This window comes from Ceratotherium simum, chromosome 8, assembly GCF_057802395.1.
Source record: "Ceratotherium simum simum isolate JZ-2026a chromosome 8, ASM5780239v1, whole genome shotgun sequence".
NCBI lineage: Eukaryota > Metazoa > Chordata > Mammalia > Perissodactyla > Rhinocerotidae > Ceratotherium > Ceratotherium simum.
Window position 1 is genome coordinate 61581590 of NC_141907.1, and position 16945 is coordinate 61598534.

The 16945-nt window shown below is 37.3% G+C and overlaps 1 protein-coding gene across 2 annotated transcripts in view; it reads right to left on the reverse strand.

The window, feature by feature from the left end:
• SDAD1 (SDA1 domain containing 1) overlaps positions 1 to 16945 on the reverse strand; it is a 37210-nt gene that overhangs the window by 19201 nt on the left and 1064 nt on the right. The window contains exons 2-11 of one of the 2 annotated variants that reach the window (XM_004430845.3): positions 13077 to 13181; positions 12512 to 12610; positions 9830 to 9940; positions 7486 to 7557; positions 7254 to 7354; positions 5970 to 6027; positions 5234 to 5308; positions 3935 to 4036; positions 3031 to 3100; positions 1933 to 2036 (exon numbers count right to left, since the gene is read on the reverse strand). In XM_004430845.3, coding sequence (XP_004430902.1) covers positions 1933 to 2036; positions 3031 to 3100; positions 3935 to 4036; positions 5234 to 5308; positions 5970 to 6027; positions 7254 to 7354; positions 7486 to 7557; positions 9830 to 9940; positions 12512 to 12610; positions 13077 to 13181 — 897 coding nt within the window. Of the gene's footprint in view, positions 1 to 1932; positions 2037 to 3030; positions 3101 to 3934; positions 4037 to 5233; positions 5309 to 5969; positions 6028 to 7253; positions 7355 to 7485; positions 7558 to 9829; positions 9941 to 12511; positions 12684 to 13076; positions 13182 to 16945 lie in introns of those variants that run through there. The other variant, XM_087434440.1, reaches the window with a different exon arrangement.

Here is a 16945-nt window from a genome sequence, read left to right on the forward strand (position 1 = left end):
ATTTTTTTCTCAACAAGCATTCATGCCCCAGGATGATTCAATGTGCTGTTTATTTATTTATTTATTCTTTGGTGAGGAACATTAGCCCTGAGCTAACATCTGTTGCCAACCCTCCTCTTTTTGGTGAGGAAGATTGGCCTTGAGCTAACATCTGCACCAATCTTCCTCTACTTGGTATGTGGGATGCCTGCCACAACATGGCTTGAGAAGCAGTGCATAGGTCCACACCTGGGATCTGAACCTGCACACCCTGGGCCACCGCCGAAGCAGAGTGCACGAACTTAACCACTATGCCACCAGGCCAGCCCCAAATGTGCTATATTAACCAAGGAAAGGAAGGCTATGCTGCTATCCTCCTTATGCCAAGAAAGAAGAAAGTGTATGCAGAATAAACCAAGGGGGAAAGGCAACCAAAATGTAATATTCTTCTACTTTTAAAATTGGTGTGGCTGCAGAACTAATTTTTTAGTCTTCAAAGATAAAGAGGATTACAAGAAAGAGCATTGATATTAAGGCTCCAAAGCAAGGCACAAAATAGTAATTCAAATCTGAATAGGACCTAGGAATTTGATCACCAAAAACTCCACAATTCTATTATTGGATACCAGTCAAACCACACTGGAGGAACTACTCTGAGCTCCACATTTTAGAAAGAAAACATTAACACGTGTTCTGGAGTCTACCTTGATAAAAGTGACAAGGGTCCAGTTATTAAAGCAACGATAATCTGTAACTTCGAGAAGAGAAACTTTGGAGATGGACTGGTCTTTTTCAAAGTTCATCATGTAAGAATAAATTAATTTTTTGCTATTTTAGCCACAGAGCAAAACCAGGGCTAGAGAAGTAACAGGGGAGCCTTGGGCTCAATGTAAATATGGATGTTCAATTATACTCAGTGGTGAAACTCCAGTATCATTTCCATCAAACCATGCTTAAATCACAAATCATTTTTCCTTTCCTAACAAGCTCAAATCCAGGTCTGACATAAAATTAACACACAAATGTAATAAGATTTGACCTGGTAATCCTGTCTTAGGCCTGCAGCCCACAGAGAAAAAAGCAAGGTATTCACTAAAATGTTATCAAGTATTTCTTAGAGAAAGGGAACAAGTGCTTTCACTCATGTGTCCTTTCATTGTTAACTTGATATATGTCTATACTATTTGATTTTCAATAAACAAGCCCATTTTACTTTTCTTGTTTTATTAAAAAAAACTTTCTGAATAAAGCAACACATTCAATTATGTTCAGAGCAGCACCAATCACAAGAACAAAATGATAGGGAACAACCTCAATGGTCATTTCTTTATGGCCTAAATTTTGGGGAATCTCTCCTTTTCTACAATGGCAGTTAGTCTAAGAGTAACTTAGTTACTCTGTTACTTAGTTACTCTGTGTGAAGTTTCCATATGTATACACAATATATATACATATACACCACCAATGAGCTCTTGCAATCTAATTTAATATAAAATAAATGAGCAGAGAATGCAGTTTTGCAAACATGACAATCTCGCACTAGAGTGGTCTGGAAGTCAGGAAAGCTATGAAGGGATAAACAAACTGTGAAATGTAATTAATAGTCAATAAAAATATGTGGGTTATGTTGGCTCAGAAAAATGTGTATGTGAAACAAAATTGAAAAAAAAATAAAGTAGAAAAACAGAACACAAAATAATCTGTCCATAAACTAAATATATGTATAATATAACATCCATACTTATTGAACATCCATACTTATTGATAAGAAAACAAAGTGATAGAAAGAGATTTTTTTCAGAGTGAAAGAATTTATTCTGTAAATTGTATGGGTTTAAATGGTTTTGCCCCCAAAACCATTTGCCCCCAGCACTGCTCTTCCTAGTACCTTCCTTTTACCAAGAAGAATCCTACTTCTAACATTGACCAAGAGAAACATAATGTAACTCAAACCTCATGAATTCCCACCAATCTGGAGATGAGGTTCATGAGCATCATCTTCACTTCAAATCTCTCCTTAGAGCTCTCCAGTTGCTTTAGCAGTTTTTCTGCAAAATCTAGAAAGGAGAATAGCAGAGAAGTACACTGTGGGTCCATGGTCTGTATGACATCATCTAACACGTGTAGAGAAAGGCAATAGTTAGATCAGTGACTGGTACAGCTGTGCCTGAAATCACTCTGCTGAACCAGGAAGGTAAAAACAGCAGCATGACAGAAGGTGAAAAGAGTCATACACGGGTGAAAATACTTTCAATGGTGCCCAATCTTTAAGATTCCCAAGATGTTTAGCACCAGTATCTTGAGTGACTGATAAATGCTCCACTTAATAGTTCTCTAGAGCCTTGCTTCTCGAAGTGTGGACTGCAGAGCACCAGCAGCTGGTCCACTTGGTGGCTTGTTAGAAATGCAGAATCTCAGGCCCCACCCCAGACCTACTGAATCAGAATCTGCACTTTAACCAGATCCCCAGGTCATTTGTATAACCATTAAAGTTTGAGAAACACTGACACAGAAGAGGGGTTAGCAAACACTGCTGTACACTAGAGTACAGAGAGCATTTAAAAGTCCCGATGCCCAGCTGCACCCCATACCAACTAATCAGGTCTTTGAGGATAACAGTACCCAAGCATCAGTATAGTCTTATAAATTCCCTAGGTGATTTCAATGTGCAATCTAGTTTGAGAACTAGTGCTCTAGAACAGGGTTTCCCAAACTTCTGGTTTCCACAGACCAGTTTAAAAAAAAAAAAAGACCAACAAAAGATTGTCAATATTCATTAGGTCAATTACAATGCCCTACCACTACTGTGTTGTTAAAGACAGGAATTGCAAAGAGATCTGTTCTTCCACATTTTTCTTATTTTGTTGTGGACTGGGAATCACTAATTTAGAACATAATTCTCTAGGCTACAACCAACTAATAATAACTAAGTATTTACTGACTGTCTATTAAGTGCCAGGGATCTTGTATACCCTGGTAATCCTAAAGGTAGAAAACTAAACAGGCAGAGATAAAGGCAACAAGGAACTTGGGAAGTCATAATTATAGTACCTTGGGGATCATGAATCAAGTGAATAGCTGAAAAATTAAACACCTCTGGTTTTTTCTTCTTCTTTTGTCTCTGAAAGAAAGGGAGAGGAAAAACATTTACACTCAATTACAACGGTGAGTCCTCTGGGATTAAATGTGGTAGAGGCTGTTATCAAGTCCACCACACTATTTAAAAAGAAAAAAAGGAAAAGAAAAAAAATCTTTGTTCCAAAAAGCTTTCTTTAAACTAGAAGAACTAAAGGTGGGATTTGTCTTTTAAGATTAAACCTTGGGAATGTTCAGTCTCTTCAATAAACCATGTTGGGAAATCTGGACAGCCACAGGCAAAAGAATGAAACTGGACCACTATCTTACACCATACACAAAAATTAACTCAAGATGCACTAAAGACTTGAACGTAAGACCCAAAACCATAAAACTCCTAGAACAAAACACAGGCAGTAAGTTCCAAGCTTCTACTTCAACTAGAACTAAGGTGATTTTTGTCTTTTAAGATTAAATCTCAGGAACGTTCCAACTTAAGACTTAAAGGAATTTGGATACATAAACATTAAAAAACACACAGGGCCAAACTAATGATTTTCAGAATAATCATTACAAAATATAAAATGTACTTCACTCATGTACTCTTCTGTGAAGACATATCCAGAAAAGATACCCTAATATAGGCCATCTTGATCAGAACAAGTGAAAAGTGAATTTAATCATATTAATTAAGTCACAGATTTTGCTAGAGCTGAAAACATTTATTCATCTAAAAAATTAGTGCTTAAAAATTCATCATACATGTTTCTCTTTCAAAAAATGCTATTTCTTTATTTCAGATTCTTAAAAGCTTTCGCTAAAAAACACATTATTTTGCATTCTAGTGACTCCTACCTCATTTCCCAGGTACATGTCTCACCTTGAGCACTTTCATAGCCTTTTCCAACCTCTTCTTGTGTTTGGAGCTTTTCTTCCCTGTGGCATACTGCACTAGCAGGTCTCTTGCTGTTGGTCCATCATCCTGAGGAAGAAACTACTTTGTAAAACTGTGAACAAGGAAAATCTGCACAGAAGCAAAGAGTAATCCTTTCAACCACTTCTTTGTACTTATACTCTTTGCACACAGCTATTAAAAATAAATATGATGTTTAAAATTCAATAAAAAATATTTGCCCATGTGCACAAATAGGCACATACAGAGATTTTTCACTGCAGCATGGTTTTTATATTTTGCTTTTAATTTTTATTGTAGCGTAATATATAGACAGAATGCAACTTTCTTTTTATTTGAAAAAATAAGCTGGAAACAAATATCAATAGGGAAATGCTTAAACTATAATACATTCATATTCTGAAATATTATGTAGAGGTTAAAAGAATGAGATAGACCTACATGTACTATTGTAAGAAGATCTAAACGCATTAGTACATCTATATATATCGACACAAAGAAAGCAGGTTGCAGAATAATACATATATTATTTATGTAGCTTTTAAAAATCTACTACATACGTAAGACAATATATAGAGACAATCGTATATAAATGCATAGGAAACAAAATGGTTATCTGGAGAAAGAACTAGGAAGTGGAAACAAGACAGGGTAAGAAAACTTTCATCTATAGTATCTGAAATTTTTACAGTAAGAATTATTGTTCATACATTTAACAACACAATAACAAAATGAATTAAAAGACATTATTATGCATTCCAGTATTCTTGTTACCAAAATGCTAAAATGGGAAGTAAAATTTTTCTTTTAGAATTTCTCCCTTTTAATTTTAATAAAAAACATTTTTTAATAAAGAAAATCTCATGATATCATAAATCTTGATTTTTCCTTTTAAAGATGCCATTTTATCACTCCTCTCCTTTTCCCTACTCTAAATTTTTATGACATTGACACGCTACCTCAAAAATATGCTGGCAGCAATTTTCATTCTAAATTTATATAGTGAGATATAGGTATAGCTTTAGAACTAAGAACAAAGCCGAATGAATCTAAGTTTTATTAATTATTTAACCAGTCTTACTGAATGTAAATGACAAATTTTAAAACAGAATAAAATCTCAGCATGGCAGAACTCAATAAAGGATGAAGGTGACATATTAGTTTCTTTCTAACTTGAGTAGTCATGGATTTTACAAAATCTGTACTGAGAGCAATAATGAAATCTGATAGACTGTAAAGTTCAGAAGTATCTATGATTAAACTAACCTCAGATTCTGAGTCGCTGTCCTGTTTCTCCTCTTCATCTTTCCCAAGGAAGAATGTCAAAGCAGCAACTAATATCTAAAGACAATCAGAACAAAGTCAATTACTTAACCCAGCTTACAAAAAAGAATAAACACTTTTTATTTATTTTTAAAAGTATAAATAAATACTTTTATACACTTTAGACATGTAGCTGAACTAGGATCTGAAGAAAAAAATCAAAGAGTGGTCAGATTTGGGTTTATTTTTCTTAATTAAAACATAATATTTTTATAATGTTATTTGTCTTATTAATATATAACTAAAAAAAACTTTAACTAGATAAAAACAGCCAAGTTCTACAGTTGTTATCTATCCTTCAAGTAGACTGTCAAGAATTTTTTCAACCCACACAAGAAAAGTGACATTACAGCCCTTCTAACAGAAAGTCAAACGTAGTCCTTAAATTTCTTTCAGCTATGCCTGAGCCCAATAGAAGAGTCAAGAATTATAGACGAAAACATGAAATAAATGCTAAGGCTATCGTTTAATACAAAGCATTTTAAAAACGCATGATAACTTTGTGTGACTCCTCTAAAGCAGATGAACCAGGAAGCGGCCTATGCACCAAGAAAACATTACTAAAAGTGCACTGCATGCCCGCACGCTACTTCTTCCTCACATCCCCATCTCCTTCACCTTCTCTCCAGAGAAGCAGACTATCACAGACAGGCCTTCACACAGGCCTACAGGCACTCACCTTGGTGACCTTAGAGAAACACGCAGTTGTGATCACATTGACAGTTTTGGCATCGTTCCTGGAGAAAGACAAATGAGTGTTTTAAAGTAAATTTTCATTCTACTGTATTTGATAGCATAGACAATGGCACAAAATAACAATATAATAAATATTTCTGACATGTTAGAATTCATAGTTGTAATATTTTAAAAAGTCATGGTTGGGGCCGGCCCCCTGGCATAGTGGTTAAGTTCGGCATGTTCCACTTTGGCGACCCAGGTTAGTGGGTTCAGATCCTGGATGCAGACCTACACCATTCATCAGCCATGCTGTGGCAGCAACCCACATATAAAGTGGAGGAAGACTGGCAAAGATGTTAGCTCAGGGCTAACCTTCCTCAAGAAAAAAAAAAAAAGAGGAAGATTGGCAACAGATGTTAGCTCAGGGCTACTCTTCCTCAGGAAAAAAAAAAAAAATGGTCGCTAAACAGTCGATTAAATTTTAGCCCAGTCTTATGTCAGAAAATTACATAGCCATTAAGATGGACTTTTTGAAGAATTTTTAATGACACAGGAACCTACTTAAGCGAAAAACAATAACGACAAAAACAAAAAACAGAATTAAAAAACTATAATATAGCAAAATTCCAACTATAATTAAAAATTCATGTTAAAGAAAAGACAGGAGGAAATATCATAAAATACTAACAGTGATCGTCCCCGGGAGGTGGGGTTATCAATAATTTTTTTAAAAAACTTTTCTAGCTTCTCCAAATTTTCTGCTGCAATGAATACTACTTTTATATTTTAAAAAATAGTGAATAAGAAAAGCAAAACACATGAGTTGGCGATACTATATCAACAAGCCAAAGGTTACAAAAAATGGTAATTTACAGATAGAGGATAAATTGATTTGAAAATCTTCAGAGAGGCAGAGCAGAAAGAGCTCAGATTTTAGAGTCAGATAGATATGGGTTTAAATTTAAACTCTGCCCTTTATTAGCTAAGAAACCTAAACTCTATGAACTTCCATTTCATTATCTATAAGATGGGGATAATTCCAGATAAGCTGCATTACACTGTTCTGAAGGTTGAAGGAGATAATGCAAAGTGCAGATGCTCATGAAATGGTAGCTAATGTTTTTATTAGTCACTTGGATTGCCTCTATATTTTTACTTCCAACTTAATCTATGACAGAGATATATAAAGAGCTCAAGATCAAAAAAAAATTTGTGTATGTGCTCTGTAGTAATTACAAATGAATAAAAGATTCTATTTCTTAAGAGACAAATACATATATATTACCAGATGTTTCTTCTGTAGAGTTCGATCATCACATCCAAAGATATCTTGGCTGCGGTTGCATTGCTGTCTCTTAACATGGTGTACATGAAATTCTGCAATACCTGAAGAAAAAGAGGAGAAAGAAAAAAAATCACATATTACATGACTCCATTTATATGAAATATCCAGAGTAGGCAAATCTAATATACTGACGGTACAATGCTGTAAATATGGAAAACAAAAGAGTACTTACTATATTCACTTTATTGTTCTTGTGTTTTGCATTTATATTCTTGACATCAGTCACAATATGAGTGTACAAAGTCTGAGGAAAAGAAACAAAAACATACACACATAAACCAATATTTCTAACCTTGCTCAATCTGGAGAAAAGTACAAATGTACAGAAGGATTTAATTTTACCTACTTTTCATTCTATCACAAAACAGACCAAAAACAAATAAAACAAAAAGAAGCAGCTAAAGCAAAAGGGAAATTGCCCTCAAAAGGTTAAACATGGAGTTACCATAGGACCCAACAATTCCACTCCTAGTTATATACCCAAGAGAAATGAAAACATATTTCCAACCAATGTTCACACAAATATTTATAGCAGCATTATTCATAATAGCCAAAGAGTAGAAACAACCTAAATGTCCATTAACTGATGAATGGATAAACAAAAACAAAATGTGATATAACCAGATAATGAAATATTATTTGGCGACAAAAAGTAATGAAGTACAGATACAGGCTACAACATGGATGAACACTGAAAACATTATGATAGGTGAAAGAGGTTAGTCAAAGAAAACCACATATTATATGACTCCATTTATACGAAATATATTCCAGAGTAGGCAAATCTATAGAGACCAAAAGTAGATTGGTGGGGGGCTGGCTCGGTGGCATAGTGGTTGAGTTTGCACGTTCCACTTTGGTGGTCCAGGGTTCATGGGTTCAGATCCCGGGCACAGCCCTACACACCACTCGTCAAGCCATGCTGTGGCAGCATCCCCTATACAAAACAGAGGAAGACTGGCAATGGATGTTAGCTCAGGGCCAATCTTCCTCACCAAAAAAAGAGCAGATTGGTGGTTGCCTAGGGTTGGGATAGATGGGGGGATGGGAAATCACTGCTAATGGGAATGGGGTTTCTTTCGAGGGTGCTATAAATATTCTAAAATCCATTGTGGTGATGGTTGCACAACTCTGTGAACAAACAAAAACCACTGAATTGCACACTTTAAATGGATGAATTGTACATGAATTATATCTCAATAAAATTGTTTAAAAAAAAAAAGATGGGGCCAGCCCAGTGGCATAGTGGTTAAGTTCGCGTGCTCCACTTCAGAGGCCTAGGGTTCGTGGGTTCAGATCCTGGGTGTGGACCCACACACCACTTATCAAGCCATGCTGTGGCAGCAACCCACATATAAAAGAGAGGAAGACAGGCACAGATGTTACCTCAGGTTCAATCTTCCTCAGCAAAAAGAGGAAGATGGGCAATGGATGTTAGCTCAGGGGTAATCTTCCTCACAAAAAAATAAAATAAAATAAAAGGAAATTACTCCATTTATCGAACCCCTAACTGCATGCAAGATGATACTGGGATTTATACAGATATTACTGGTACCCAAAACATATTCCCAGGGACCACTTTTATTCCACAAGTTAAACTAAGAATTACAATTGCTAAAATCAAATGGCTGTAGTCTCTTAATACTTTGAAAAAAAAATTTAAGTTAATGTATGAATGCAAACTTAAGTTTTCCTTTCTTAAATTTCTTTCATAAACCATCAGCTTCTGGTCTTATATAAGCAAATACAAAGTCATAGGGAAATATTAATAACAAAAAAAAGTTAGTTGTTTTGGGAAGAAGGTGGGAGCGATTATAGGCATGAGTGTCCAGTCCATGCTCTGACTTAGCTAGTCAGTAGAATGCAGTGGAAAAGGGCCTGGGTTCTGGAGCCAGACTGCCTGGGTTTATGTTCCAGCCTCACCACTCAGAAGCAGTGTGACCCCGGGCACATTACTCTATCACTCTGTGCCTCAGCCTCTTCATCTGTATAATAAGAATAATAAAAATCCTATCCCATGGGGTTTTGTGAGTAAACAAATAAATATATAAAAGCTCTGAGAATGGTACGTGGCAAAAAGTAAGCACTCAGTAAATGTTTAGCTATTACCACTACATTGCATGCACACAACAACTGATTTTTTTCCCATTAAGATGACTTTTTTTTTTTTTGTGAGGAGATCAGCCCTGTGCTAACATCTGCCAACCCTCCTCTTTTTTTGCTGAGGAAGACTGGCCCTGGGCTAATATCCGTGTCCATCTTCCTCCACTTTTTATATGGGACACCGCCACACCATGGCTTGCCAAGCAGTGCGTCGGTGCACGCCCGGGATCCGAACCAGCGAACCCCGGGCTGCCGCAGTGGAGCTCGCACACTTAACTGCTTGCGCCACCGGCCCGGCCCCTAAAATGACTCTTAACTGTATCCAATAATGTGAAGCATCAAGAATTCAGAGTACTCCAAACTCTACAAGTTTTATGTCACTGAAAAAAAAAAAAAGCAATTTTGCTCTTTACCTTTCGCAGAAGCTTATCATGGCAACGCAGAAGTTCAAAGAAGAGTTCTAGCAAACTTGATGGATTGATGAGATTCTTATTTCTCAGCAAGATCAAAGCTTTGCAAAATGTCTCAGGAAGGAAAAAAAAAGATAAGATAACGATAGAGTTAAGATAAGATGAGAAAATGGAGCATGTATATCCCAAAAGAGCGTAATGTCTTCTACTAACTAGGCATTATTCTAGGCATCAGAACAGAACACCAAGTGTCTTCCCTCATGGACCTGGGGGTGGAGCAGAAGAGGGGATAGACAAGCTAGCAAACATATAAATAGGTGTATCTCAGATAATGATAAGTGTCACAAAGGAAGTAAAACAAGGTAATATAATTGATACATAGTGACTGAGGGAGGGCTACTTTATACAGAGAGGTCAAGGAAGGGTCAACATATGACAAAACCCTAGTGATCAATGAATCCACAAAGATAAGAAAGGTGAGGTAACAATTACATCACACACTAAATTGGAATAATCAATTTGGATGTGTAACCTTATATGGCATTCTTCTGAATTACTATTAGTATTAAGAATGGCCCAACAGCAGTGGTAGCACTCTTGCTTACCACGAATTTTCATGAGTACCCTTATCACCCAAATTTTGGCTTCTAATACTATCCTCCATTAGAAAGAACACATAATCCTTGGAGAATAGTTGATTCCAAGTCTTGGGGGAGGAAAAACAGTAAGAAAAGTTTTGGAACTATTTCTGCCAGAATGCAAAGATGCTTTCAAAAACATCAACGGTATTGCTAATGGGACTAAAAAATTCCCACTGGCCAGGGAGTGACAGCTTGAACATAAAATAATAAAAATAGTAATGCATAAAAAAGAGATGAATAAAAAGTACATAAAAAAGTAGTTACAATGTCAAAGAAAGAGAAATATAAAAAATTCATTTTACTGACTTTATTAAGTAAAGTTAATATATACGGGTATTTTGTTTCTTCCACTAAGAAATACAGTCTGTTTCTAGCTGTATAAGCAGGAAAGAGGGAACAAAAACTTGGGAATAATTCAAAAAGTCCTGGAAAAATAGCAAATATACTAGGTAGAAAGAAAGTCCAGTGGCTGATAAGGATTGGTGGTTATTATAATAGCCAATTAAAAACAGGATCAACCAGTGTGTTCTAAATGATTCCTCTAAAGAGGAATGCTAATTACACAGACTTAATCCCTTGTTTCCTAGCAAAGGAAATCTCTAATTATTTTTTTAAAACCTACTAATCATCATACAGAAACACACAGTTATCTATTTAATAACGCCTGCAGACCAGTTTGATTGGGTACTGTTCGCCACATAAAACTTAACGAAAACCTAATCACTTGGAAAGACAATAAGTATCTATACTCAAAATCTCAAATCTGTACAACATACAAGAACTTGAAAAGTTTCACGACATAAGTAAAAGTCTTCTAATGGTTCGAGTTGGAAGCCTCCTGGGCTGTGCTGCCAGGTCCCAAGTCCCAGCTGAGAGCCAATCAGTTGACAACCCAGAGCCTGCAACCTTGACTTGTCTGAGGTGGTATTCTTTTTCTTTTGGGCCTAATCAAATTAATAAAATCCTAGAGAAGAATAAAAATGGTAAAGTTACAGAAAGCCTGGGGAAATGTAAGAATAAGAAACAAAGTTGAATCTATGGACTTAGCATTTTTACAAGTTTTGGCATAGGATATTAATATGTTTTGTGATCATGATATTTGTGTTAAGTTCTATCTGCTGTAAAGGTATTTGAAAAGCAGATGTATGAAATCTGAAAATGTCTTATGTTGGGTTCCCTAGCAGCACAGTCTGATTCATTACAGCGATTTGTCCAGGTTATGCTCTCTTCTAGAAGGGAAGAAAGGAAGCAAGATAGGGCAGAGAAAACAAAAGCTGAACAAGGATGTGTCCTTGGCTGGAGACTAACTTTAGTCCAATCACAGAGGAGCCCTGGAGCGCAGACTGCAACACAAAGTTGGAACCATCATGAGGGAACGGGCTGGGCTTTTGTACCCCTGAGTTAGTCAGGTACCACCTGTGGGCTGGGAGGGCACCCTCCCAGGTGCCTGGGCTCCCATTTAGCTGAAGACAATGCTCCAGAGAAAGGGCAGCTGGGGGCCATTAGCAGCCAACATTTACTGCAGGTGGGGAAAATGGGAGCACTGGCCTGGTAAAGGGGATCTCAGCCAGGACCCAATGTCAACCACAAAAGTGACAATGTTTAAATGCTCGAACTGGTTATGTAATGCACAAGTTTATAAATTAAGCATTCTAAAAACTTTAAGTTGTAATTAGGGTTCCTGATACATATAAGATATGAATGACTAGAAGGAATCACCTATTCAAAAGAGGGCAAAGAGCATCCTGGCAGGGTTAGCATGCTGAAAAACAGAACGATCAGAGAGAGGAGTACAGCAGCAAAGGAGATGAGGTCAAAAACACAGGCAGAAGCAGATCACGTAGGTACTATATAGGCCATGTTAATAAGTTTGAGTTTTATTCTAAGTATAAATGAGAAGCCACAGAAGGATTTTAAGGAAGGGGTGATACATTCCGCTTTACATTTTAAAAAGATGTTTAGCTGAGAGGCTGTTCTCGTTTAAACATATATTACACACACACATGAACACAACACAATTTATCAATCCAAATACTGGTCCTACCATCCGAAGATCTGGGTCCAAGACAGTATGATTGTAGGAGAGAAGATCTTTCAGCTCTTGAGGAAAGTTACTTAAATGTTCTGGATAGCAGTGACCAATCTGCAACAAAGCAAAGGCTCTTCTGAAGTTTCTCTTTCTCTCCTATAATTCATACGCACATATTTAGGATACTCTGCAAAAGGAGAGTAAAAGTCTATGTTTCATAGAAGTAGATGGTTCCAAATCATGTTTTTCCCTCTACATGCTAATTTCTCTAACTTCTTTCATTTTTCTTCTAGTCTTGTAAATTATGTGTGACATGATTTAGAATATGCTTTTATGATGAATTCGATAAAAACAAACAGTTTGAAAGTTTTGCTCTAGCTGGTTCTGAGAAATGTTCTAGTGAAATCCTCTAACTCAAAACAGGGAGAAAATAAAATTTGCAAAAAGGGAAAGTTAAAAAAAATTTTTTTTAATTAAGCTTCCACTCCCAAATGGAATGATGTTAGGTATTACTGGAAAAATATTCTGCAAACTATGTGTAACAAGTTGTCTTTGTTTTACTCAGAAATTATCTTCTTACCTGTGCCATAAACATCACCAGCTCTGCCAGTTCTTTGCTAGGTTTATTTGGTTGTAATTTGAAAATCTCCACATTGGATTTGTAGTGATTATACTGCTGTAAAAACTGTAGAAAAATAAAATTTAAGTTGGTCATTTTCTATTATATGACTTTATCAGTAAAGAATGAAAAATTATTTAGTAGAAGTCTTTGATAGTGGCATGGAGAAAAAGATGTGGAAAAAGTATGTAAAACACTTTATTTTCCTTATCTGCAGTCTTCAAAATGAGTTTTGTAAAAGCTGAGCATGTCATAGGTAATCTAAAGACCCTTTCCTTTATCATCAGAAATTTAGGTGGTGTGGTGTAAAGAACAGTGAAGCAAGAGTCAAAAACTCAGATTCTGGCCCTACTTCTGCCACTTACTATCCAAATGACCCCTACACTGTCTAAGTATAGAGCACTCATATTAGCCGAAAAATACTGAGTCAGAAAATGTAAATTATATCTCAAGTGCACCAAGCTCTCTAGTCAAAATTCCCCTCTTCTTTTAAATAACAACTAAGATTTTATTCTGGAGTTCTAGATAGGATGTGTTAACAGCCAAAAGCCATAGACACACGCAATTAACAATAGCTTCCACTTATTCAGCACGCACAATGTGCCAAACTCATTATGTACATTTTCTCATTTAATTACGTTTAATCCTAACAACAACCCAATAATCTAATGTTAGAACTCAGCAGGCCTCAGTTCCATGCCCTACATTTACTCTCCCTCCCTAGACCATGGCTTTAAATTGTGTGTGTCTGTGTGTGAGAGAGGGCAAGCGACAGAGAGCAAGAACGAGCAAGAGAGACAAAGAGAGAAAGAGAGAGAGACTATGAGAACGAGTATTTCTTTATATTAGCCCTAAACTGGTCCAGTGACCTCCAAATTCATATATCCAGTTACCTGTCTGACATCTCTATTTAGATGTATAACAGATTTCTTAAACTTAGCATGGTCAAAAACCATTACTCTTGATTTTCCCAACAAAACTGCTAGGCCTCCAGTTTTCTCCAAGAGTAGGAGTCAAAGGGAAACCTGCAGCCCCTACATGCTTCAGATAAAACCCTCTCTCTCTTGACTTCACACTGCCATACACAGGAATGAAGAGAGGGCCCCAGAACTCAGTGTGCTGCTAGCAAGATCTTTATCCCACTTCTTCCACCATGCCAGCCATGGCCCAGCCACCTCTATCTGCCTTGAGATGATCAAGACTAATTTCATTATGCCCTTCATGTTCATCAGTCACTACACAAGCCCAGGACTCCCAGGCCATCCCTCAGCCCCCTCACTCTAATCACCATACGAAGGGAATCAAGAACTCTCGGGTAGGGCCAGGGCATCTATATCTTTTAAAGTAGCCCAGTTACTCTGATTCCCTATTGAAACCCTGGTTCTCTCCTGACACACTGTCACAGCGTTTATTTTCCCCCAGCATTGCTGAACCAATAGATGTCCTCTTTGTTTCCCAATGCTACTTCCAGAGCACAAGCATCCTTCCAGATTGGCACCCTTTTCTCCTCCTTAACCGTTGCCACCGCCAGCTTTGAATCTTATGTCTGGAGACCCATTAACCCTCCTTGCTGTAGTCATCTAATGAGCTATGGTCATTCCCCACATTCCTTGAACATTTCAGCTCTTTGTTCATTATCTTATCACTCTCTAACACAATTTCTGTTATAATTCTTGGTGATTTCATATCCATACGGGTGGTCTTTCCAATACCCTGCCCCCTCATTTCCCTGATCTCTCCTCTTCTAATCATCTCAAACTGTTACTCCACCTTTGCCCTCACTCCACGGTCACATCCTAAGTCTTGTCATTACCAATAACTACAACTCCTTCATAATCTCCACAAGAAGCATCCCCCTCTCGGATCACCATCTCCTATTTTCCATCACTTTTCTGATAATATCCCAACTCCAACAACCCTTCAATCTCACCAGAATCCACAGTCCATTGAGCCTATTACCTTTCCACTGTACCTCACTGATCCCCTCCCCAACTTCCCTTCTCATCCAGCTTCAATTACATGATCAATCACTGTAATTAACTCCATGCATGTACTTCAATGCACTTGCCCCTTTCTCTCATCATTGTACTCATTTGGCAAATGCCCGTCTTGTGCTTCCCTTCTCCACCACTGCACTCTCAGAGCTAAGCATGGTTGAAGAAAATAAGCTAACTGATCTCATTTTAAATTCATTACCACAAACCTCAAAGAGGTTCTTAAGTGTACTCTGGCAATCTTACTACATTTTCCCCTCACCTAGGCAACCATTTCATACCTTGTCTTCTCTCCTCAAACCTCAAACACTTTCTTCCCCATCTTCACTCTCAACTGATGACCTTGTCTCCCATTTCACTTACAGAATACAATAGAAGCAATCTGAGAATAATTTCCACACATTAGTACTACATTCAACCACAGAGCTTCATCTGAGCTCATATACTTTACTTTCTCTCCTCTTACTAAGAATAAATTGTCAGGCCACCGTCTAAGGCCAGTCCAACCCCTACACTCTATTCAATCTAGGTCTTTGCTCCAGTAGTCTCCTCTTCAATTTTCTGCCTCAACACTTTCTGCCCAGTCAGTATACAGACATGCTATTATTTCTGCCACCCTTAAAAGAAATCTTTTCTCGATTCCACTTCAATCTCCAGCTTACACTCCATTTCTCTCTCTTCTTTTCAGAAAAACTCCTTTAAAAGAGTTGTCCATACTTCTTGCCCAATTGCCTTCCTTTTCCAAAAAAATTTTTTTGAGATATAATTCATATACCATAAATTTACCCTTTCAAAGTGTACAATTCAGTGGTCTTAGTATATTTACAGAGTTGTGCAACCATTACCACTATCTAATTTGAGAACATTTTCATCACCACAAAAAGAAACCCCTATCCATTAGTAGTCACTCACTGTTCCCTATCCCCAACCCCTGGTAACCACTAATCTACTTTCTATCTCTATGGATTCACCTATTCTGGACATTTCATATTAACGGAATCATACTCCCACTGCTTTTAAACCTCCTCTAATTGCATTTTTGCACCCATTCCTCTCCTCAAACTGCTCATATCAGGATAGCCAATGACGTCCAAGTTGCTAAATTTAATGGTCAATTTTCAGTGTTTATTTTATTTGACTTATCAGTATCTGACATGCTTGGTCTCTCCCTCCCTCAGGGAACACATTCTGTACTTGGCTTCCAGGACACTAACTGGTTTTCCTCCTACTGCACTGGCTGCTTTCTCAGTCCCTTTTGCTAGTTACTCAGCAACTCACTAGCCTCTAAACATTGAGGTTTCCCAGGATTTTCTCTACCTACCAGATCTAGAATCTAATCACTTCTCATCACTGCTACCATTCTGATCCAAGCCACCATCATCTCCTGCTGTAGATAACTGGTGTCTCTGTTTCTACTTTGCCCTCCTACACACAATCTATTCTCAAAACAAGGCAGCCAGAGCTATCTTGTTCTCATATAAGGCAGTTCATGTTGTCCTGGGCTCAAAACCCTGTAAAGGCTTCTATTTAACTCAGGATAAAATCCAAAGCTCTTAAAAACAACTAGGTCTTATAAGATACGGCTCACCTTATACTACTCCTGCTTTCCTCATTCCTATTCCAAGCCATACAGGCTTCCTTTATAGTCCTCAAACTTACCAGGCACATTCCTGACCCAGGGTCCTTATATTTGCTGTTCCTTCTGCCTAGATCATTCTTCCTCTAAATATCTGCACAGCTCTCCCTCACCTCCTTCAGGTTTTTAGTCAAAGATTATCATCTCAAGAAAGCCTTCCTTGACTATTCCATTTAAAAGTGCAACACCCGCCTCATCCC